General features: G+C 36.4%; 1 protein-coding gene across 4 annotated transcripts in view; it reads left to right on the top strand.

Moving 5' to 3' along the window:
* The window catches only part of CPEB4 (cytoplasmic polyadenylation element binding protein 4), a 61,133-nt gene that overhangs the window by 14,465 nt on the left and 23,150 nt on the right, over positions 1–23,518 (top strand). For 2 of the 4 annotated variants that reach the window (XM_027604980.2, XM_027604981.2), the window contains exons 2-3: positions 3,378–3,459; positions 21,657–21,707. In XM_027604980.2, coding sequence (XP_027460781.1) covers positions 3,378–3,459; positions 21,657–21,707 — 133 coding nt within the window. The remainder of the gene's footprint in view (positions 1–3,377; positions 3,460–21,656; positions 21,708–23,518) is intronic. The other 2 variants (XM_027604983.2, XM_027604982.2) reach the window with 1 other exon arrangement.

The raw sequence follows: 23,518 nt of genomic DNA, 5'->3' as shown, positions 1-23,518 counted from the left end.
GGCCCAATTAATAATCAATACGGGTAAAATCAGAGAATGAAATATGGCAATCAAAGCCCTCTTGATCTGACACTTTATTGGGTAGGAAAACCAGGATCGTTTGTGCTGCTGTTCTTATTCCTTTGGTTTATTTATTTGTATCTGCTCCTCCACCTACTTCCTAGTGGCACACTTACATTTTAGTTTTTTGCTTTTGTTTTTAATTAGAGGTTAAAAATGGTTGGAAAAGATCAGTGAGAGGGAACAAATCAAGAAGGATAAACTTTAGACCCTCTCTGAGAACAGAATGTTTACTTGACAAAATATGTGGCTTTTGAACTCTTTGAACTGCCAAAGCATCATAAGAAATAAAACGTTATACAAATGTAGTCATTTATAATAATTATAATAAGGTTGGACTGTGGGGAAGAATGCATATTGGCAAGGGTTGGCAAGAATGTGGTAACTGTGCCATTGAGTCCTGTATCTTGCACTTAAATCATCAGCAATCTGTCCAGACCCTATTCTCTTCTGAACCCATGCAGAGCCTGAAAATCCTTCCCAACACATTGCATCTGAGGGTCTATACCAGTTGATCAGAGTTTGTATATTGGTATTTATTTGTCACTCTTGTAGTAAATCATGACAAAGTGTAAAAAGGATTGAGGGTTTGTTTTTAATCCTATAAAGCATTACTTGAAAATTTAAAAATCCATTTAGGATTTTAATTTTAATATATTCCACCAATTAGAAGTCAGGGGTTATCTTAGCAAAAATCTCATGTTTCAGGTAATATGTGGGGGGAGGGAGTAACAAAGTGGCTTTGCTAAAATTCCAGTACTACATTTAGAAACTTACAGGTAAAAAGGAAGCTTCTTTATTTAATGGACACAGCTGTCATAAACCAAAACACACTGTAATATTCTTTATCCACTGCTTCTCTTCAGTGATCTTGTTATTCAGTGATTGGCAAATGCAAGTTCTGGAAATTCACAAGGTTGCTTACTGCTTTAGTTGCATTAAAAAAAAAAAAAAAGCTGAGTACCCCCTACCCCACTACCCATTACAGTTATTTTGGCAAAAGAAAACCTACAACACTACAGCAGGAAAGGGAAAATGTAAAAACAAACCTTAAGGAAGTAGAAGGAAAGACATGTTTTAAACATTTACAAAATTACTTGAAGGAATTCATTTATTCATTGCTTTAGCAAACACATATGCCTTCTACCTGTCAGGTCCTGTGTGAGGCACAGTGATACAGAAATGTAGGACAAGGCTTCTCAACCTGTGTCACCTCATGGCACACCTAGAAAACATAATATTGAAGCAGAAATCATCTGCTAGGGAGTTCCTACCACATCTGTCAGTCCTGTGGGCTTAGGAGATAAATATCTTGGCATGCTGTCACCCTATGGAGTTGTATACAGTGGGAACATTTGATGTAAGATATAACTTCCTACCCTTGGGAAACTGGCCAAGGACATAGACAAGTTACTAGACACGGAGAATTATTGCCTCCAAGATTGGTTTTGTATTGGAGATAGTAGAGAAAGTGGCTGGCCTGGTTATGGGTGTGGTTCATAGATTTCAGAACAGAGGACAAATCTAGTAACTGTAGAATGAGTGGAATTTCGTATTAACTTTTTTCTCAAATTTTGCCTCAAATCCACTTTGCTTCCAAAAGAATATGCAATACAAGTTTTGATTTAATTCAGTGAAGAAGGATAAAAAATGAAGAAGGATAAAAAAAAAAAACAACAGAACAGTATTTTCCTTTTTGTGAACACTAACCTTTAGAAATTTTGATTCTGACCATGTGTCCTCCTTCTTCTCTATTGACCATGTTGAGTAGATGAAGACGATAAGGAAAGAATCAAGAATAAAAGCGGGAAAGATGTTCTGGAGGGAGTCATACCAGTTCAGAGCAGAATAGCATGTTAAGGCACCTGCTCCCCATCCCCATCTTGATCCTCTCCACACCCCCCCCCCACCGGAAAAATCCTGTAATGCTCTCTGTTTTAAATATTGGATTATAGCCAAATATAACTGTCTTTGGACTCCTGGAGTTACAGAGGTGAAAAAAAATTGGTATTGTAAAACAATTACTTCAGTGAACATTCTGATTATCTACATGGTGGGGTGGGGTCAGGAGAAGTGATCCCTATTTCAGGGAAATAAGACAAGTAGTGTTATGGACGAGATCGGGCACGTTCAGGCTGGTATGGCTGTAGACGACAAGTAGTGTTATGGACGAGATCGGGCACGTTCAGGGTGGTATGGCTGTAGACGACAAGTAGTGTTATGGAAGGACAGAGGAGAAATGTCAGGTTGATCAAAAAATGCTGTCCAGTGGAGCATGTGCTCTATCAGCCTTAAGGTTCTAGAAGTTAGCTAGGAAAGGGAGAAAGTTTTAAAAAAAGTTTAAAGTTTAAAAAGGGGTGGGGGATAAAATCCAGTGAACTTTTTATAAAGCCGAAGCTTTGAGTTAAAAAGTAATGTAAGAGAAAATACAGCTGAAAAGAAGGTTATAGAATTCTGCTTGTCAAATTCCTGTGGAAGCCCCTTTTTCTTTAATATTCTTGCAGTTGTGTCCATGTGTGTACCACCAGTTTTATTCTTGAGGTGGGTCAGAAATCTGTATTACTGCTTCCTAAAATGTTTCATCTCTTACTTTTCACTTATCAAGCCACACTTTAATTTTAGTTATTTCTAGTACTTTTCCTCCGGAAGAATGCCAGAGCAGTTGGGTCGTTGTATATTTTAAGATTCCTCACCCACTCTTGAAATACATTTTGTTAAGCCAGGATTTAGACCAACAGTGTTGACACACTGTCTTCCCTTTAATTTTAATGGCAACAAAATCAAGACTACTTTGCCACTTAGTGGTCTTATAGACCTTGGATAACTACTTTCACATATGGTTTATAAGAAAATATAGCTATTCTGAATAACTATTCTGAATATTGCTATTCTGAATATTGCTATTCAGTAGCAGTATCTGCTGAATGGCAGCGCAGTACATGACTGCTGGAACAAGTTTGGAAAGTTTTGCCTTGTTACTGCAATCTTAAGTGGCAGACAAAGATTATGAATTTTATTTTACATTTGTTTCATGTTGTTGACTGTATGGAAACTGGTTTTAGTTGCCTCTGCTTTATTAGTAAAAATAATGCTTTTATTGAAATAATTATTAGAAATCAAATCACTCTTTGCTGAGCCTTGGCTACTTTTGTGGTTTTGATGTCTTTTAAGTGTTAAAAATAAAATGCAGTAATAATGTACCTTATACATGGAGTGAAATTGCCTTTTGGATCTGTGTCCCATTGAAAGCAGCTTATTGTCTCCTTTTATAATTAAAAGCTATTTTAAAAGTGGTTTGTGGCTGTTTGTGTTTACAGGATCGCCCCAGAACATTTGATATGCACTCACTGGAGAGTTCACTCATTGACATTATGAGAGCTGAAAATGATTCCATTAAAGGTAACTTTAAAAATCTAACTATTTGATTTTAGTGAATAGTTAAAATTTTGTGTTATATGTATAATCTCATGAGCAGTATGGCAAATATTATGGATTCATATTTTGTACGTAGTCAGTTCCATCAATTTTATACATATACCTCTCTTATTAAAAACTCAAACATACTTGATGGGTATCCACTGTACGCCCATCACAATATCAATTAAGAGAACTGCAAGAGTACTAATTGCTAAGGGTGGGCAGTTAACTGGAAAGACATGAATGCTCAGTGCCTCAAACCTGTATGTCTCTCCACCCATGACAATGACTATACACTAGTAAGAGTTCAAAATGTTGATAGAGTTTTTGGTCTAGTTTCACATTTTAAAAAAATGGCCAATAGTTTCAAAGTTGAGATGAAGTTGTGTTCTGGAAATATTTTCTGTGGATCATGTTAAGAAAAAATAGTGCTATTTCTACTTGGATTCTGGTCTCAATTCTAATACTAACTAGGTGTGTTATCTTGAATAAGACATTTCATTTTGACTAGGCCTCAATTTCTTTTCCTTTTTTTTTTTTTAAGATTTTATTTATTTTGAGAGAGACAGAGCGTGCATGAGCACAAGTACAGGGAGGGGTAGAGGGAGAGGGAGAAGCAGATTCCATGCTGAGATTCCAGGACCCTGAGGTTATGAATTGAACTGAAGGCAGACGCTTAACCGACTAAGCCACCCAGGCACCCCAAGGCCTCAATTTCTAATCTTTGTAATTAGGGACTTAGAATCACTGTGGCAGTAAGGGACTTATAATGGGAAGCTTTAAAAATAAAATATAGATGCCTGGGGCCCATTCCAGGTGTGGGGTAGGGCTTGGCATGTTAGTTTTTAATGTCTCATGTGATGCTCATGGGTAACCAGGATTGAGAATTACCAGAGGAGGTATTCTCTAAGGGCCCTTCCAGGTCTGATTTTGTGAAAACTACCCCACAAAATAAAATATTTTTCTGCACAAAAGTCTTTTAATTAGAAAGGAGGGTTTTTTTTGTTGTTGTTATTTTTCTTTGCTTGTTTTTTTAAGAAATTTGGAATGTTTGGTATATTTGGTCATCCCAGTTGTTTATTCCTTCATTTGTTCATTTGTCCATTCATTCGTCTGTTCATTCATTCATTCGTTCATTCGGTGTTTATGATCCTGCTTTGTGCCAGACATAGCTTTGCACTGGGGTCAAAGGTGGCAAAACAGCCTGTGCTTTAAGTGATGACCAGCCTGGCCTGGTTTTCCTTTGAGTTTGGTTTATTACATTACTAATACAATGAAACTTTTAAGTACTTTTCAACAGACCAACAATGGTAAATTTTTTAATGAGGAGAGCTGGTTGAGGTCTGGAGAGATGAAAAATAATATGTGAAAAAAATATGCATCCAGCTGTTGAGATAACTTTGAAGTAAAAATATTTTGGGAATATCTTTACTGAATTCCTCATGGAATTCTGATGGGTGACTCTAATCCAAATACACATTCTGTTTCTGAGGAAAGATGATCTCTCATTCACAGTCAGCTTTATTTTTGCCATTTCTTAGCACTCTGACTTTGGGTAGTATTTCAGCCTCTTTGACCCTTCTTTTTGTTTTCTCATCAGAAAAGTGAGGGGAGTCTAAGGCCCTTCCTAGCAGCAGAAAAACTGCACACTCTTAAAAACTAGCTAAAGGAGAAATTTGAATATGGTTGGTGGATTGATTGTACCAATGTCAGTGTCCTGGTTTGTACTATAGTTATGTAAGATGTCACCACTTGAAGACACTGGGTAAGGGACATATAGGATCTCTCTGTACTGTTTTTTGCAACTTGCCGTGAATCTGCAATTATTTCAAAATTAAAAGCTAAGTACAGAAAAAGTAGTTAAAGGTAAAGGACTTTGTTTATTCTTAATGTGTTAGATGCCTTCAGCAACTAACTTGCTTGCTTGCTTGCTTTTTTTTGGCAGGGGAGCCTCTTATGTACTTGATACTAGGGATAATAAATAATTAGAACTCATTTTCATTATAAGTGCCTATTTCTTTTTATTTCATGATATTTTATTTATTTTATTTCATGATAAGGGCCTTTCAGAGAAAACACAGTTTATAAACAGTAGCAGATATAAACGATTTATTATGTATTGCTTCTAAGAAGCAAGCCTCTAACTACTAACTTAGGTTAAATATAAGAGTTTCACACATTATTCCAATTAGACTAACAGTAGCATTTCCTGGATTTAGATATAGCCAGGACATCTCTCAGGTTTATTTCTATTTCTTCTCCTAGTTTGCTAAATCATTGTGTAAAGTTCTGCTTTTATTCTATATTCCCTTTTTAATTTCTTCTACCAGCTTTTACTTAAATTAAGTTTCTTTAAGCTGATTCTGTAGGGATAATGAAAAGTTAAGTCTGATGACAGAAAACATTAAATCTGATTGGCCTAGTCTGAGAACATAACGGTTTTGTAAAATAGTTATTTATAAAAGGAAGTGTGGCAGAGTGGAAAGGCCATGCATGTTAGAGTCAGGTAGATCTGGATTTAAACTGCCATTCTGCCACTACAGTTTGTGGTGGTTGTGAGGATCAAATGGTATGATCTATCTATGAAATGCAGCCTACTGCGTAGTTATAGAAAACACTCAGTAATTGGTACAGATTATTACTAAATATCTATTAAGTCTGTTTTCATGCCTATCAAATGAGAAAGTCAGTTTCTACGTAAACTTAAGTGCCAAAGTGACCTAAGTATATTAAATGAACTTTGTCCCTTTTTTTTCTTCAAAGAGCTGTAAAGAATTCATAGGTGAGTTCATGGTCCTAAAATGCCACATTATAGTTATGCTTGTTTTTTTTTTTGTAAACCAAGATGATGAACTTTATATCACTGTAGTCTGTCACTACCAAAATGTAGTTTGGCTCAAGGGAATACTTCATTTCTGGTCAAACTCTCCTTTGATTTAGATAGCTATTCGGAAAGCTATGCTTGATTTTAACAGTGATTCTATTGTGAGATTTTGTTTAAAGATGATAACAAAAGTTGAATATCTTAAAAACAACATGTTGTCCTTTTAAAATAAGTATATAAAACCTGCCAATCCATTTTGAAAATAAAAACCCCTCCATGTGCTCTGCTACCTTAGAAATGGAGAACACAGAAAATGGACAATGATTCTGTCAGACTAATAGAATATAATATGCTTCTCAGAAAAAAAATTATAAGAATTCAGTTAAAAGAATTAATTTGAGAACTGTTTTAAAAAAGAGCCCATCATAGGGAGGCAAATTTTATATTCGGGTTTATTTTATCTTAAAAATAATTTCATAAAGTATATTATGAATGACCTCATTTATTTTTATCCTTCATTTGCAGTTCCTCATAGAAATGCGATTTGTTGTATGTGTTCAAATAATAAAGCCTAGAGTTGATACAAGAACTACAAGTTGAATGGATTGATACGGCTATATTATTCATTTAAATTTAAAATGCAAACAGAAAACTGAATTTTGCTTTTCATTTTGGGCAAAAAATAAAACAGCTCCTTTAATGTAGTGCAAGTTTAAAATTTTATTTTTGCAGTCAACAGACAAAATGCTTAATATGCCTAGGAAGCTTCAAATATAGCTTTTGAGTTTCTTTATGAATGTGTTATTGATTCCAACTGGCTTGCTGAAAACCTTTCATGTTTTTTTTTAACATTTTAACAAATGTGCAAAAGGAGTACCTGGGTTTCATTTCATGATTTATATTAGTGTTGCTTACTGTTTAAATAGTTTCTCTAAGAATTTTAAGGCTACTATAATTTTCTCCATATACAGGGGATTAGCTCTTTGGGAGGAAAAGGGTCCTCCCCCTACCATATCTCCATGTCCTTTCTCTGATCAGCTGGCATGTCTGTATGTTATTTTTATCCACAGAATTGTATATTGCCTTCTCCATAACCAATGCGGGTAACTGTCCGCAGAAGCTCTTCCCCCGAGACTGATTTCATTTTCTTTACTGCACACCCAGTCTCATAAGCTAATAGCCTAAGCTACAGACGGTCAAATGAATTTTGATATCCCAGGTGACAGCTTGCTCATTGCTGCAAAATTATGAGGCTTATCAAGTATTTGCTTCACCTGGACAGAAGAATCTTTTACCATTACAGGTAGTCAGCTGATCATTTGGGGAATATTGTATCTTACTGTTATTTGTGCCTTTGCTTGCCTGTGAAATTGGTACTTACTGTTTAGAAATGGAGCAGCATGAAATACATTAAAACCACATGTGAGTACATCTGTTTTCAGCCTTCTGAAGCATAGGTTGGACACAGTGAAATAAAGATTCATGAAATGGTATTATATTCAGTGTATAGTAGGAAAGACCTCAGAAAATTAAGGAGCCTTTTTTCTTTTCTGCGTGGGAAGGAAATAAAAGACTGTAGATATAAACCAAGAAGTAGCAGTTATGGAGTGGAAGCAGAGGGAGACCACACAGGAATAAAGAGGGAAAAAAAAATAGTACTTGAAAATTATCAGATGTCAGATGGAGTAGAACAATCCAGAGTTTCATAATAGTGGTTGAGCATTTTAAATCCTATATATGAAAACAATTTAGTATCCAATGTGCTTCATTTCACCAGAAAGCCAAATGAGACAGCAAAATTATTGAGAGAAAAAAGGCAATCTGTAAATTGTCAAAACATTATAATTGTTCTTCAGATATTAATTAACTGAATTATGAGTCAGAATATCATCTTATTTTTCCTCAATATTGTGAAATTGGAATCTTTTTCTCTTCATATTGTTATAGAATGTATCTTGCTTTCATTTTTTGGAAGAGGGAACTCAACATATCTACCCAATCCCCTTGAGTTTCAGGCATTTTAAATACTTGATTTGAATGTAAGCAATAATGATTGCATTCAGAAATGCAAGTTGTTTCAAGTGCCAGTCTTTTACATATCCCATGGTGCCCAAAAAACCTATTGCATATGGAGAGTAAGTAGTGGGAGTTATGTTATACAGCTAGACATTACTGTCACACTTGTGTCATGTATTCATTTAATAAGAATTTATTTTAAGAGCTGGATCTACTTCAAAGATACTATGTATTTGATTCCTGACTGCGGAAGGTATCGTGACCTTGCGTTTTGAAATATTTTTGTTATATGTTTTTCCTTTTTTACTGCACATTAAATTTGGGGGCCCTTCCCCCCGCTAGTTTTCATTCCTGTGGATTTGTTTGAAACGCTTAAATGAGTAGGCAAGCGATGATTCCATCTGTGCCTCTTTTCTTTGTTGCTAAGCAAAAGAATTTATAATGATCTCTCTAGAAGAAAATCATGAAACTGTTGAAAGTTTAGTACACAAAACCTGTTTCATTTATTTTGTATAAGGTTTTTTTTATGTCACTGTAAGAGAATGACCGTTGGGATAATTTAAATTCTTTATCTTTACAGTAGGGGGAGGAAAAAAGTTAGTGCTGCTTAAAAAAAGATACCGTTAAAAAATAACTAGGAAACCTTAAATTTTCCTTTGAGGAACAATTTTTAAAATATTTCTATATTCCAAATTGCAGCCACGTAGTTCTCTATTTTAAAGAGCAGATGTTGCAGACTGATACAGATGTTTTAGAACATACATTGCATACCGGCTTTATGTAGACTGAGATAGCTCCAAAAACTTTCTATGAAAGTTGCTGAAAATAGGACTAAATTTAATATCATTGTTATAGATTTGAATTTTGGAGTAAATAAAAATGTAAAAAACAAAAGGCGTTCTTACTAAAATAAGTTCTGTCGCTGTAATATTAAAATGATTTATTTAAATGGTGGTGAGGGGTATCATTTCTTACAGTATTTAACCTTTTTCTAGTTGAATCAGTTTGCCTCTGGCAATTTGAGAAAAGACTGCTATGCATTACCCTGCACCCCACTCCTCCATCACTTTTGTACGGGGACTAAATGGACATTTTCCTTTAAGGGAGATGCAACAGAGCAGGATACAAAGTACGGTAAAGAAGAAATGGATAATGCAAACCAGCTCATTTTGCTTGTGATTCTTAATCAGATTTCGCCTTCCAAGTAAATTACCATTACTTGATGTCAGATGTCTTCTGGTGAACTGGGGGACCTTAAATATTACCCTTCTTGAAGAAGAAGGGTAATATTTAAAGGCCCTTCTTGAAGATTCAGAGTCCGCCAGGCGGCTGCTCTGAAAGCCCTGCTGGAGCCTTCCTGAACTCGGCTGGTTCCTTCTAGCTCTGTTTGGATGATACCAAGTAACTCAAAGCAGCGTAGCAGGGGAGTGGGCGAGGCCTCCAGAGAGTAGAAAATTGCCTTACTTCTAGAAGCTTCATAAGTAATGGAGTAAGGTACATAGCAAAGAAGACAGTTTAAACTCAGCTACAACAAGCTTTGTGTGTGGCTGTTTAGAAATGAAGTGGTTTCTTCTCCTTTTGCACTCTCCCTTTTATGACTGCTGAAATGGAACATCCTAAACAGGCTTTCTCTTTTGCTTGGCTTAGTTGTGTCGCAGGATGGGACCTGGGCTTCTGTGTTGAGGTAATTCTTTTGTGAGCAAGGAGAGGACAAAGTAGTGGGGCATGATTTTCTTTGTATTACGGATGCAGGGTGTATTCTTAATTTTGAATCACCGTCTCCTTTCTGGTTTCCTGCTGGTTAGGATTTGTTGGATTCCTCACAGCCCTGTGTAGGCAGAGTTTACAAAGGTGTGGATTTTGAACAGTGTGACTGCACTTTTTCAGATTGGGGATTGCTGTTGTTTTTGGTTTTGTTGTTTTGTTTTAAGTGGGGGAGGGGAATGCCTGGGAGAACAAAATGTGATGTGTGTGAACACTGATGTGCTCATAGCATTGGATTGAAGTCCTCCTCACTCTAGCCTCTGAACTGAAACAAGCTCAGTTCATACTAAACACTCCTTGTGCGGTGTCCAGATCCTCCTCTGCCCAAATTATTGACTTAACATGTACTGGTAAGTAGAAAGTAGTGATCCTTTGCCCTCTGTCCTCCACACGTTTGTGATAGAAAATTGACCCTTGTTTTTATTTGTTCTGAAAGTCATATAAGCAGTTGTCACAAAGGGGGAGTTTGTCTTATGTCATCTATGATGTGGGTCCATAATTACTAAAGCAGTCCTCTTAATCCTGAACATGGAGCACAAAGAATCTTATTTTGAGTCCATGAAAATTGAGTGGTCCCCTTAAAACATTGTTAATCTCTGATTTTACCTGGGTGAGAGGTGAAGGTAAAGGGGGTGGAGGGGGTAAGTGAGAGTGAACTTTTTATAATACTAAAGGTTCAAGATCGTAAACGTTTCTTTAAAAGAGGCTTTTAACTTAGTAACTTGTTTTTTCCTTTACAAATTGTGTAAGTATTTTATGGCTGTTTTGACTTAATTTTGTTGGACACCTTCAGAACGGGGAATGGTGATAGTTAACACTTAGAAATAAGAAAATAATAACTTCGAAAACAAGCAGCAGTCAGGTAGCAAAGTAACAAGTGCTTTTCTGTAATGTTTTACACTTCCACAGTGTTGTGTACAGCTTAATAAGTAAAAGTATTATAATATGGACAGAAATTATTTTCCATTCAGAAATGAAATTAGGATGACATTTCAGTAGTAAGGTTTTCAGACGTTGTCAGCAGTTTGTCAGTGTTAAATATTAGGGACCTCTCTACACAATAAACATCGTAGAAGGAGGTCCAGAGTATTTATAGAGAATCATTTTGTTTCTGCTCTGCATCAAATTTAATAATAGAAGTGTACCTTTTGGTACTGTCACTTATTTTTCTGTTTTCCCTTTCTGAATTATAAAATCCTATGCAGAAGTGACTTGCTCTCTCCTTTTATGACAGCTACTAAACCAGCCCTGTATACTAATATCTGCATAATGAAAGCTCTTTTGTTAATGGAGTAATACAATAGCAAACTGTGAAGGTCTTAAGACTTTCCTTGATCCTGTTATATAATCCTTGAAAGTTATTTACTGACTTTGAGGGAGGGAAGCAATACCACCTGATTCATAGCTGTCATAAAAATACCCAAGATTCTCTTTGCATTCAGCTTAGTAACAGGACGGACAGAACCGTTGCACAATTGTGCCACAAAATTATTTCTTCCTTGATATGCGTGGAGTTTCTACCTGACTATTGTATGCAGTTGATTCATTTATCACGTATTCATGCCTCATACAGTGAATTTCTCTACCCCAGTGCTCCTTATTTTTCTCCCCTCACGTTGCCACTGTCCTCAAAAGATGGAAAAGAGCAAAAATTCAGTGAATTTGTTGTTCAGCAGTAAAAATATGCAGCAAAAGGAATACTTTTTAACCAATTTTGAGCTAGTTACTACTTTTTTCAGTCAGGTACTGAAATGGCCAGGCTGCCTCTGGGCTTCATTATTTCGTCTAACTGACTGATTCTGAATTCAGTCCCACGCCATGCACTCTGTTCTAAAAGCAAGGCTTTGTTTTATTCCGGGTATTACCTGGTAACCAGTCAATTAAGAACATTAGTGGAACTCTGAAGGGAAAGCAGTTCTATAATCTCTTTGGAATCCAGTTGGGCTGGTGCCAGTTGCTATACATTGGGAAAGAGAAGGAGGAATCAACCAATTAGAGGACCCTTTTTTAATTCTCAAGAAACCAACAATAAGTGCAAATCTTAATTCTGAAGAGTAGCCATGATTAATTGAAGTATAAAGAACTTAAAAAAAAATCTAACTTCTACTAGCTCTAATATTCCAAATAATAAGTGCCTGGTATGGTTAATTAAATACAGATATTTAAATTAGCCACTCAGTCTCTTTGTGGTAAATGATCAGTAGTTGTTAGCTTATAACAGACTTTCCCAAATTGTAAGAGGTAAAAAGAGAAGCATTTAGGATTGTGTTGCTCTGCCATTAGCAGTTATAATATGGCCTTAGGTCCATCACTTCTCTCTAGATCTTGGTTTCCTCACCTGGTAATGGAAGGACGAACATCATGACATTTACATTACTAGTAGCAATTCCATGCAGTCTCTCTGACCTGGTATTCCTGAGTGATAAAATTGAAGGTTTTTGTAGTTTAATGACTAAAAGTAGTGTATGAATTTCATGTGAGTTTGCATGTAGCAGTATTTAATATTGAGTGGTTATAGAAAGGGTATTCCAGAAATCCGTCAAATGTAGTCAGTTGAATGAAGGCTTGTTTTTAGACAGCATCTTTTCTTTTTGAGATAGGTCTAAAATATGTTTTAAGAAGTTGTTTAAACTTGGCCTCATGGAATGTTTTTGTTCTCAATCTGTGGACCACAGGCCTCTTCACCCATGGGAATTATTTGATGGGGCCTGTGAATCCATTAGGACTAAGCATTCCAGTTACGTGATAGATTCATTTACATATGCAGGATTATTTTTCAAAACCATGTGGATGCTGATGTAATGCAATTAAAATACATTTAAAGGTGTTGCTAAAATCACAGAAGCCTTGTATTAAGGTTGTCATTGTTTTACTGGAGTGGGGGTTGGGGACCTTAGTTTTAGCATGGTGGGGAGGCTCTCTGAAATATTTTGATTAAAGTTGGTCTTAATTACAGAAGTTTATGAAACACTGCTCTAGAGAACTTATTTAATTGTTCTGCTTTAAACTGCCATTACAGTGTACCCCATTACCAATAAGAACATAGCATAAGAAGGAATTTAGTAGAGGAAATGATGAGGATGAAGACAAGAGGGAGGAGGTCACTTGCCCTATCCTAGATTATTATCTCCATCAAATGGCATTTTGGAACTTTGTCTCTGACTTCTGAAACCGTCTATTTGCCCTGTGAGGCAGGGCTAAGAGTGTGGGCTGTTTAGGCTGCATCTGGCACGATGCTAAGGTACAGGGGGAACCATATGACAAGAGGAATGCACCTTGGAGTTGGGTGTTAGGGGGAGACAGCTCCCCCTAACACATGATTTGGAAGTATCTTACATTTTAGCTCCTGCTTATATTCTAGTTCCACAAATATTTGAGCACACTCTAGGTACCAGGTAGTAGGAGATCAAAGGACACATTCGGTACCAGTCTACATTTTTCTTTTTTGAGATAGATCTGGACATTCTGTATAGGAAGCAGTGTTAACAACCAGTTCCAAGTGAAAGAGCACTTACTTCTGATACTATTTCTCTGACTTTTACTTTGTGCCCCTTCTGAGATTTATATACCTTAAATCCTTACAGTAACCTTTTATGTGAGTTTTGTGATCTCCATTTTACAGCTGGAGAAATTGAAGTTCAGAAAGACACAACAGCTTCTGTAGTCACTCAACTAACTGGTACCTAGAGGATCAAGACAGGAACACACAGCTTCTGACTCCTGGTTCAGTTGCTTGGGTATTTATTGTGTAGCATTTAAGAAGGAAACACATAAAAAGAACATAAACTTTTTTTTTTTTTCAGTATGCTTTAGACGGAGAGTAGGCATTAAAGTTTCTTAATTTCTACTTAGGAGACTGGATATAGAATTTAAGAGCTGTATTTTATCATAGTCTATAAAAGACTCAGATTTCACATCTACTGGGTTCTTATTGAAGGGTACGTTTTGGGGGTGGAGGTCAAAATAGAATCATTGAGGGAACTTTTCCCAACTGGCTTATTCTTTTCCCTGATTCTGATTCACCAGGTCTTGTCATGAGACTTAAGCATGTGTATTTTCCAAATGATTCAAATACACTGCTCTCCTGCCCCACCCCTGTCTTCACTCCCTTTGTGAACCACTTTGATAGAAAGCCATGGGAGGCCATTCATACAGCAAATACATATCAAGAATCAGCCACGTGCCAGGCACTATTTTAGGCTGTTGGGATATATCAGGGAATAAAAACAAAGACTCCTGGCCTCGTGTACCTTATCCTTCAAATAATTAGCAGATATCTTTGAACGGCTTGTTTATTATTTAGTTTTGAAGGCTAGTAAGAGGAAGACTCTGCCTTGAATATAGATAGGAGAAAATAGAAACTAGGGCCTTCTGAGAAATAGCAAAAGGTGAACTTATAACAGGTATGAAAATTCAAGCACATTCTCCATTAAAAGTTCAATAAAGTCATCAGAATTTGTATTAAATAAGTGATTAGAGTTAATGATAGGTATGTATGCAGAAAGCCAACTAATGACTTTACTGATTGCTTTTTGAGGGGTCGGACTTCAGTAACCAGTTTTAAGAGCAGTTTATCACTCTTCTCTCTAAAGTTCTTAATCTTTTGCAAGCATCTTGGCTTTTGGTCCGTAGAGATTTCCTAAGTTTGTGTTGATCTTTTATGTTCATGTCAGTACAGAGAGCCATTTCTCATAATCATTTTTTACCTTGGGGCCAGATCTACAACTCTTTTATGTTTATCCACTGGTTCTTTTCAGATGTGTCTCTTGTAACACATGCCTTTTTTATTCAACCTTTTTTGCAAGGTAGGAGAATTTTAACTTACTGTCTTGACTTTTTTCTAGATTACTTAAAACTTTTCTACTACCCGTTGATCTGTTTTTCCACTTTTCTTTCCATTATGTTATCCTTTTTTTAAGATTGGCTTTTGTTAGTTTAAATTTGGACAAAAACTATGCCTCGTTTTTTAAGCTTAAAAAATTGCCATTAATCACTGGTATCATAACATCCTCTTAAGGCAAGTTATCTTGTTGCTCTGTCCTCTAAATGTAGCATCCAGAGTCAGAAGGCCTCTGGCAGGGATAAAAATAGCCTTCCTGCTTGCTCGCTTGTTGTTGGTTTACTGGCAGTAGGAAATCTTTTGAATTCCTTAATTGGGTCAGCTCTTCACTAGTTTCTCTCTAGACATTCCCTTCTGCCTGAAATTCTTAGATGCTTTCAGATCTTGCAACTTTGTAACTGCCCTGAGTTACAGTCAAAGCCATCCTTTTATATGAAACCTTCTGTAATCTATAGAAACTCACCCATTGACTTTCCTTATCTTATGGATAAATGTTGTTATTATTATTTTTTTTTTGCCACTTATTACAGTCTCATATCACAATTGAAAAAGTAAATTTGAGCCATTGGTACAAAAGGAAGACCTGCTTAGTTTTTTTAAAAAGAAACATTATTCAGTTGAATTTTCAGTTTTCATTTCCTAAAATACTTCTGCTACTTTGCCAGTTTGGCTATTATAAAAGTAAGGAGTTCGATTTTTTTTTCCTCTTGCTTACCCCAAAGAAGAATTACATCCATTTGTAAACAAGAACACTAGCAAACCCTGATTTTTCTGAAGCTGAAAAATCCCCCAGATGGCCTACTCCCTTCTCCCAAGTTTTCAGTTTGGATCTTATTTGGCTAAAATGAATCCTTCGTCTTTCTTTCACAAGTGGAAAATTGTTGATTATCTCTGGCTTATATTCTGAGAGGGGAAAGGCTTTAATATTAATAAAGCACCTATTCTATATCCGGGGAATTTTCTGAGCATTCTGCAAAAATGGTATCACGAATTTCTCAATAGCCTTGTGAAGTAAATGGAACTATTTGTTTTACTGAGGTTCATAGAAGCTAGGTAATTTGACCTAGCTCACAAGATGGGATTGTTTTGACTGTCTACCCTTTCCACTGCATGTTCCATGGCAGAGAGGCCACCAGTTGCTGGCTTAGCTTCATTCATTCATTCAACAGCTATTTATTGAGCCTCTTTGCTCCAAGCTCTGCAATGCAAAACCCAGAATTTATCCTTAAAGATTCTGTTGCCTTAGAGAAAGAGAGAGTTTAGAAATAGGTAGTGTAACTATAGTGCAGTAAGTGTAAAAGGTATTGTATGGAGCACATGAGGTCATCTGAATCAGAGCAGGTGATTTGGGGCAGGGAGGACTTTCCATAGGATGTGAGGCCTGAGATAGAAGGTACCTGGGCAAAAGGGTGGTGGCTTGAGTGGTGAGACATTGGGAACAAAGAGAGGAGGGCATTCCAGACAGGGAGGATCCCAGAAGTAAACATTAATGGGCCAGTAGTTCTGAATTCCTGGAGTACCACCTAATGTGGGAGAGGGGAATGGTGGTGTGGAGAGATGAACCTGGAGAGATAGGCAAAGAGGAGTCAAGAAGTTTTAAGAAGCCCTGGCTTTTAAAAAACTGAAAGCCACGTCTTTCCCGGGGAGGGGTATTGTTTAGCCTAAAAGGTATATACCTTTTACATGTGTGTGTGTCTGTGTGTGTGATTTAAATGGCTCTTTGAGTGGGTGAGGGGCAAGATTCTCCAGCTGATGTCAGCCCCAGCCAGCTCCTCCTCTGTGATTTTGCATGGAAGCATCTTTACTGGAAGTTGGTTGTATCATGGGTAGAATAAGGTACTGGTTTTGATTTGGGGAGTTATTTTTGGGTCAATAGAATAAATTATTAAAATAATTATCTTTATATCATTAAATGATAGGATCCAGTGAACACATTTTATTAGTTCATATTGATATGTGTTCTGCATCTGTAGAAGTAAAAACTTGGTATTCGGAAACTGAATTTATTCCACATTTCTTGAGCCTTGCTCTGTGTTGTCTAGGTCCCCACAGCGCCATCTTGCTGCAAATCTCAGGCAGTGTTGGTAAAAACCACAGATGAAGAAAGGCAGGTGGAGCAGCACCCCCTTTAAACAATTATTTGTGGCCGTATAGCTTTGACTTAAATGTGAACTAAGGAAAATTAGCAGGAACAGGAGCAGGAGGAACACTTCTAGCTAAACAACAACAAATGTATGTGTATGGTCATGTATGGATGTGTGTGGTGTGTGTAAATCTTTGCTCTACCTTAAAAATGGGCCTAAGCCCATACTTCTTTTCCTGTTAGAAATTTTTAATGGTGTCCACTGAAAACCCTTCCCTTTTCTTTGGAGTATCCAAGTTTTTATAGTGTAAGTCAATCAAAAAAATTAACTTAGAATTTCACATTACTTGTCACTTTCTAGGACTGCATGCTGCATTTTGGATAGCCTTGCAGTTATTCTGTATTATCATTCCTTAGCCTGCACACATCACCAACAATGCTAGTATGACTGAAAAAGAGAAGGTCATAGCATGAAGTCTAATAGCTCTGTAGAACATTTGATATTTTTCAGTGTTTGTTATTTGAAATAGCAGCATTTATTATATCAATTCCTGCTGAATCATCAGTAGCAATAATATCTGCATTACATTTTAGAAAATAACTTTTTCTCTAATTTTGAAAAGAATATATACATTTATATACTCTAATGTATTAGAATATTTCCTTCTAGTCCTTCCTCCTTTCATCTCATTGACTATGTTACTTTAGTTTTAGTCTTAAAAGAATATGACAGTATATCGTGTTCTTTTGGGCACTTACTCACCCGAGCAGTTCTTAGTCTGGTTGGTAAATATTGGTTCTCCAACTTGCAAATGCCTGGCATAGAATTGCCTAGTTGAAGTACGGATCTTTTCTGGGCTGTAGAATTTGGTAGTGTAGTTCCCCAGAGTCACAGTGTATCAGTTGCCTATATTTGGCTAGGTTGAGTCATATCACCAAATATAGTCTATGCCTTCTGCATGATGTATGCCAGGCTTCTGGCTCCAAATGCCGCAGCTGGCCTCCAGAGACTATTACTTTCCTGTCATAACGTCCTGTCATAAGATTAGGACTGCTGATCAGGCAGTATTTCTTTATATTTATAACACAATCAATACCAGGAGCCTTCAAAGATTGAATTTTATCCACCAAATAGGGTTCACTTGCCTGAAATCCCAAAGCCCTCCTTTTCCCTTGAGAAATTCAATTCTAGATGTGCCAAAACTTCGGTTATATTTATGGATAGATGAGTTATCAAAAAAAAAAAAAAAACAACCCACAAACACTGGATTATATTCAGCTTCACATAGCTTGTTTATTTTTATTTTACTTCACTTTATTCATTTGTGAAATGCTGGTGTTTTAAGTTCAGTGGAATGAACTCATTGAGTGCTTACATGGTACTCAAACAAGGAAACTTAAAGTACCTAGGTAAAAAAAAAAAAAGCTCTAATTCTTAAAGGGGGCTATTATGGTAAAAGAGAGAAAAAAGTTAGTAGCTAAAATGATTTACCTAAGAAGGTTGACTGTTGCGACACAGCTAGAAAGAAAAGTTGGTGAATTAATCTAAAAAGGGGGTTGCCTTTTTGGGAAAGTTGCCCTGGAAAGAGGTGAATCTGAAGGAAAAAAAAAAAAAAAGATTTGAAAAATACCCTCCACTGGGAACAAAGGAAGAGGGCACTGTCTCAGACTGGAAAGGGGACTGTCAGTGATCTAGCTGTGGGACAGAAAATGCAGAAATGCCTGTACAAATTGGCATCCATAGAACAGAGAGGATCTTAGAGCAGAAATGAAGGGTATACAAGGAGAATGAAAGGAAGACTTGAAAGTCTCACGACACTTATAATGAGAGCTTACGGAAGATTTCCAGAAAGGAAGTGATACGGGTTATCCGTAATAGATGGCATGAATGGATGACTAGATATTGGAATTGTAGAAAAAGTTCACAGAAAGATAGGACAGGCAGGTTAAGAAAGCATTATGAAGTTAAAAAAAAAAGTTTTTTAAAAAATGTCATGGCTTATATTTTAAAAATTGAAATAGAAAGCTTTACTGATTGGTTAACAAAATGTCACAGGTGTATTTGTTACTCAGAGGCCAAAATTGATTCCAGCCTGACAGGACTCATTTCACAAGATCAGGTTAGAAAATTAAAAACAAGTATCACTTTCAGAGTTAAACTGTGACCTTTGCCAGTGATTCTTCAGTGCCCTATTGTCTTAGCTGAAGGGTGGAATTACTGCATTCAGAAGTCTGAAGAGCAGAAAAAGTATCAAAGGTCACCTACCTTGGCAGCATAGGGCAGGATCTCTTCAGCAGCGGTGCATTGAGGCCAACTCTGAGAACTGAATTAAGGGACATTTTTGTGTCTGTCAAGTTGAAATAGTCTTCTTATCTCTCTCTCTCCTTAAAAAGAGGTACGCAAAAGGTGAGTTTCTGATAAGGTGGAACTTGATTTGTTTAAACTGGGCCAGCCAGTTTGGTAATTTGTCTTTCAGATTCTCATTGTTCATTATCCCTTCTTGGCATCAAATGAGGCGCATTTAGTTCGTATGGAACAGTTCTGGTTTCAATGGAAATGTTAGCGTTAAAAAAATTAGAGTGTCTTCTCCGAAATAAAGAATTTCCTCTTAAACTCTGTTTAATATAGTTAAATACTTTGTGGGTTGACCTACGTCAACTTAAAAAAATATTTTATGGTAAATAAAAATGGTATGTGTGATACTTCTGTTAGTTTATTTACTAGAGGGTGGTTACAGCTATAAAATGTATATGTGTGTGTTCCCTTCCAGAAAATCAGCTGCTACTTTGAGTTAACTGGTTCGGAAGCACTACTCACCCCCTCCTAACTTTTGTAACAGTTAAGGTCATGTTCTTCCAGTATCTCCAGTCTGTACTCTTTAAAAATGTGCTTGTGACAGGTTATACGATCCAGGTTCCTAGTTAAAAGCAGCTCAGATGGAATTCACTGGATTTGGATGCTTGGCTCTCTGTGTTCGCCTTAAATAATTGAGCCAATTTTTAGAAAGAAACTGAAATATCAGAATTAATTTTTGCCGCCTCCTTCCCCATCTCCATCCCTGCCTTCACTCTAAATAGAAACAAGCTGACATTGAAGTGACCTAATTAATAACGTTTAATAACCCTTGTATTTGGTTTTAAATTGTAGTAGGAAAATTGTTAAGTTCAGATTCTGTTTCATAGCAGACCCCCAAGCTTTGGATATGGGTTAATTAAAGCTATTAGCAATAGAGAATGGTTTTCTTTTTTGATGGTGTGAGTTCAGTTCTTTAGAGACTATTTCAAAGAAGCAGAATTTTGAGAAGTCGAAGGATGGTTGAGGCCTAAAGTTCCTTTTTCCTCAAGAGTTGTAAATATATAGCTGGTGGATGGATAGGACCACTGATTAGCTCTGGTTCCCATAGTGTTGTTCAGTGGAACCAGATAGAGCCTTTCTGGCATCTTGGAAGGCTGGCCTCAGCCTTACGGCTGCTTCCCCACTTTTTCCATAGCTTTGGAGAGTCTGCTGTGATTCTGTGGAATTAGAGTTTAGGCTGCTGTTTCCTAGTAGAATGTCTATAATTATGAATCAATTTTAGATTCTCACACTACCCAATTTACAAGAGTACTGACTACGGTAGGTAATTAACAGTCACATTCTCCTATTCACTCTCTAAATGAGCAAGACTTGTAGAGGGTTTTCCATCATTTTTATGAAGGTGGGTGTAGATGTAGAATATGGAGACTTAAAAAGGTTGCCCTAATGATTTTTTATAACTTACAGCATAGAGCTAGGCATATGGTATGGTACTCAGAATAGGTATATGGTATGTGGTTTGGATACCTCAACTCAATATGTAGAAACTCTTCCAAAACAGAAATGTAATTCCTGATAAAGGGAGAAATCTCAGTGCTATTTTCCCCCTCTATTTGTGGCTACTAATTTGGAAAGATGTTGCATCCTCCAAAAAGTTTAGTACTGTCACAAATTCTTTTTTGATGGACATCTTGGGTGTCCATTTTAGGTTCAAAACTAGATTTTGAACCACTTCAAAATTAGAAGGAAACTAACCCAGCATTTTTTGAGTACCTGCTGTGCTTTGGGCATTGTGCCATGTGCTTTGATTCTTTCTGTCACCTGTAAGTACAGTGATATGTTTTTTCTTACTTTCTGTACTTTTCCTTCAAAGTGAGAATTTAAACCCATTAGTGTGTCTATACATGTAGGCATAAGTCTGGCACTTTGGTTATGAATTATATAGAGAAATCTTCCTGCTAATTATGTATTTTTAAAAAACAAAAAAACTACACACATGAAAACATTTTCACATTTATGGGGCAAAGAAAACTATTATTACGAGTTTCTATTAGAATATAATGTTATAAAGAAAATTACTTTGTATGGGAGTTTGGGAATTAGAGAACAAATAGTTAAATATGAGGGATGTTTTATTTTCCCACTTTCAAACTTGCCCTTCTTGGATGTTTGTGAACATGCTGATTGATATGTCCTCTGACTCATTGTGTTCATTAGCACAGCAAAGTTTTATCCCATAATAAAGCTTTTTAAAAATACCTTATCTATTAAAGCTATTAATTCAGTTTTGTTACTGAATACATTTAAACCATCTATGAAAAAAATAAATTTAGTAACGGCCTTCTTTTACCTTCAGGTCGTCTAAACTATTCATATCCAGGATCCGATAGCTCTCTGCTTATTAATGGTAAGTGATAATTGATTTACCCTAGTGAAGTTGACAGAACTGAAACAAGTTAGTCCTAGATGAGAAAATATAGTAGGTATGCTTTGACAAGTGGAAAAATGACATTAGTTTGTTCTGTAATGATAATTGCAAGTTGCTATTACTTTATTAGCTATATAATAATTATTTTTCCTCCAAATTGCAGCAGTAACTTTTTTTAAACTTTGAGAACTGACTTATTCTCTGTCTTGAAATTGATGACAGAATAAATGAGAATCCCATAATTATACATAAAGAATGGTTTAATCTACCATTAGATTCTGTAGAGTGACTTTTGAAATGTCAACATGAAAACCATTTCCATGTAGTTAGAAAAATGTTCTAGGAGAAAGGGAGGGTAATCAGAGATCTGAAACCAGAAAAAGCAGCCTGAGACCACAGGGGTTGACATTGTAAAGGACAAGGTCATTCACTATTTGCTGTCTAATGAGAACAAGAAAAATGAAGTTTTATTGACATTTACAGTGCCTTTGGTAAATTCTCCTTTCTGGTTCTAAATATTACCAATGTGCCGTTGAGTTCTCTTTTATGTGCCTATGCTGCAGCGGACTAAATTGCACAAGGAAGGGGCATCTCCTCGTAGAAGGAATTAAAGAATCAAAAAGTGTCTGTTTCGTACTACTATAGTTTAATAGGATAAAATACAAAAGTCTTATTTACTTCTTTCCTCCTCATTCACTATTGAATATGGGTTTTAAATTTGTGTGTTCACAACGCCTTCCATCTGTCAAAGCTCATTGTAAGTCCCACCACCTCGAAGAAGTGTTCTTGGCTAAATAGCTATATTCTCATCATTCCAAAAACCAAACCAAACCAAAAAAAAAAAGCCCCCCAAAACAAATAAGCAAACTTTGTACTTGTCTATGGTATATTGTGAATGGAGGATTGAAAATTATTTTTATGACTGGATCTACTTTTGGTTAGTATTTGACATCAGTATTCTGTAGAACGTAGGATTGTTGAGCCAGGAAAAGTTAAAAGGAAATTTGATTTATGAGAGTTGCCGTGGGTACATCAGATCCTCTGAAGACTGTACAGTTTATAAAAGCCTCACTTATTCATCAGACTTTGGTCTTTTCATGCTACAGCTACCAGAAATAATGCCAAAATATAATATTTCACTAGAAATGTGTGTAGACTGAAAACCAAACCCAGTGGTGATAATGGCATCAAGATAAGTGGGAATAATATAAGGGTTGCCATTATAGCAGGATTTTAGCTTTTCCTGTGGAACGAGTTCCCGAGTCTGTGTGCTGGAAATGGCAATGAACCCAAGATTTGAGATGTTGATGTGCGATCTTAGGCAAAGTGGTCAACTCTTCTTTGTCTCAATTTCCTCATGCAGTTGCTAAATTAGATCAGTTGCCCCTGGAGTCCATTTTGTTGAGGTGAGACTCTCTAATGGGTTTTCCTTAAAGCTAAATTCACTTCATTTTTTTTTTTTTTTAGAGTCTGTTATTGTGAGATTGCCTCCTCTGCCCCTGCCATTAATATCCTTTCTTTTATGAATAGATTATTTTTTGTGACCCTTACTTGGCAATGAAAAATAAAGGTAATTTTCCCCCCAAATAATTGTTTTGAAATTTTACTTGTCCATAGATTCTAAAAGGGACTGGATGGTTTTTGCCGTCGCGTGCATGGAAACTGTGTTTATTAGAAAGGTATACCAGCTGAGGTTAATATTGTCTCAAACTGAAAGACAGGAAGATAAAGAACAAAGAGTTGTCAAAGAGGGAGAACTTGCTGGTTCCTTAAGCATAATCCTGCCATGG

Source organism: Zalophus californianus, chromosome 5, assembly GCF_009762305.2.
Source record: "Zalophus californianus isolate mZalCal1 chromosome 5, mZalCal1.pri.v2, whole genome shotgun sequence".
Classification (NCBI taxonomy): Eukaryota; Metazoa; Chordata; class Mammalia; order Carnivora; family Otariidae; genus Zalophus; species Zalophus californianus.
The sequence above is the reverse complement of the archived record's forward strand: the minus strand, read 5'-3'. Positions and strand labels throughout refer to the sequence as shown.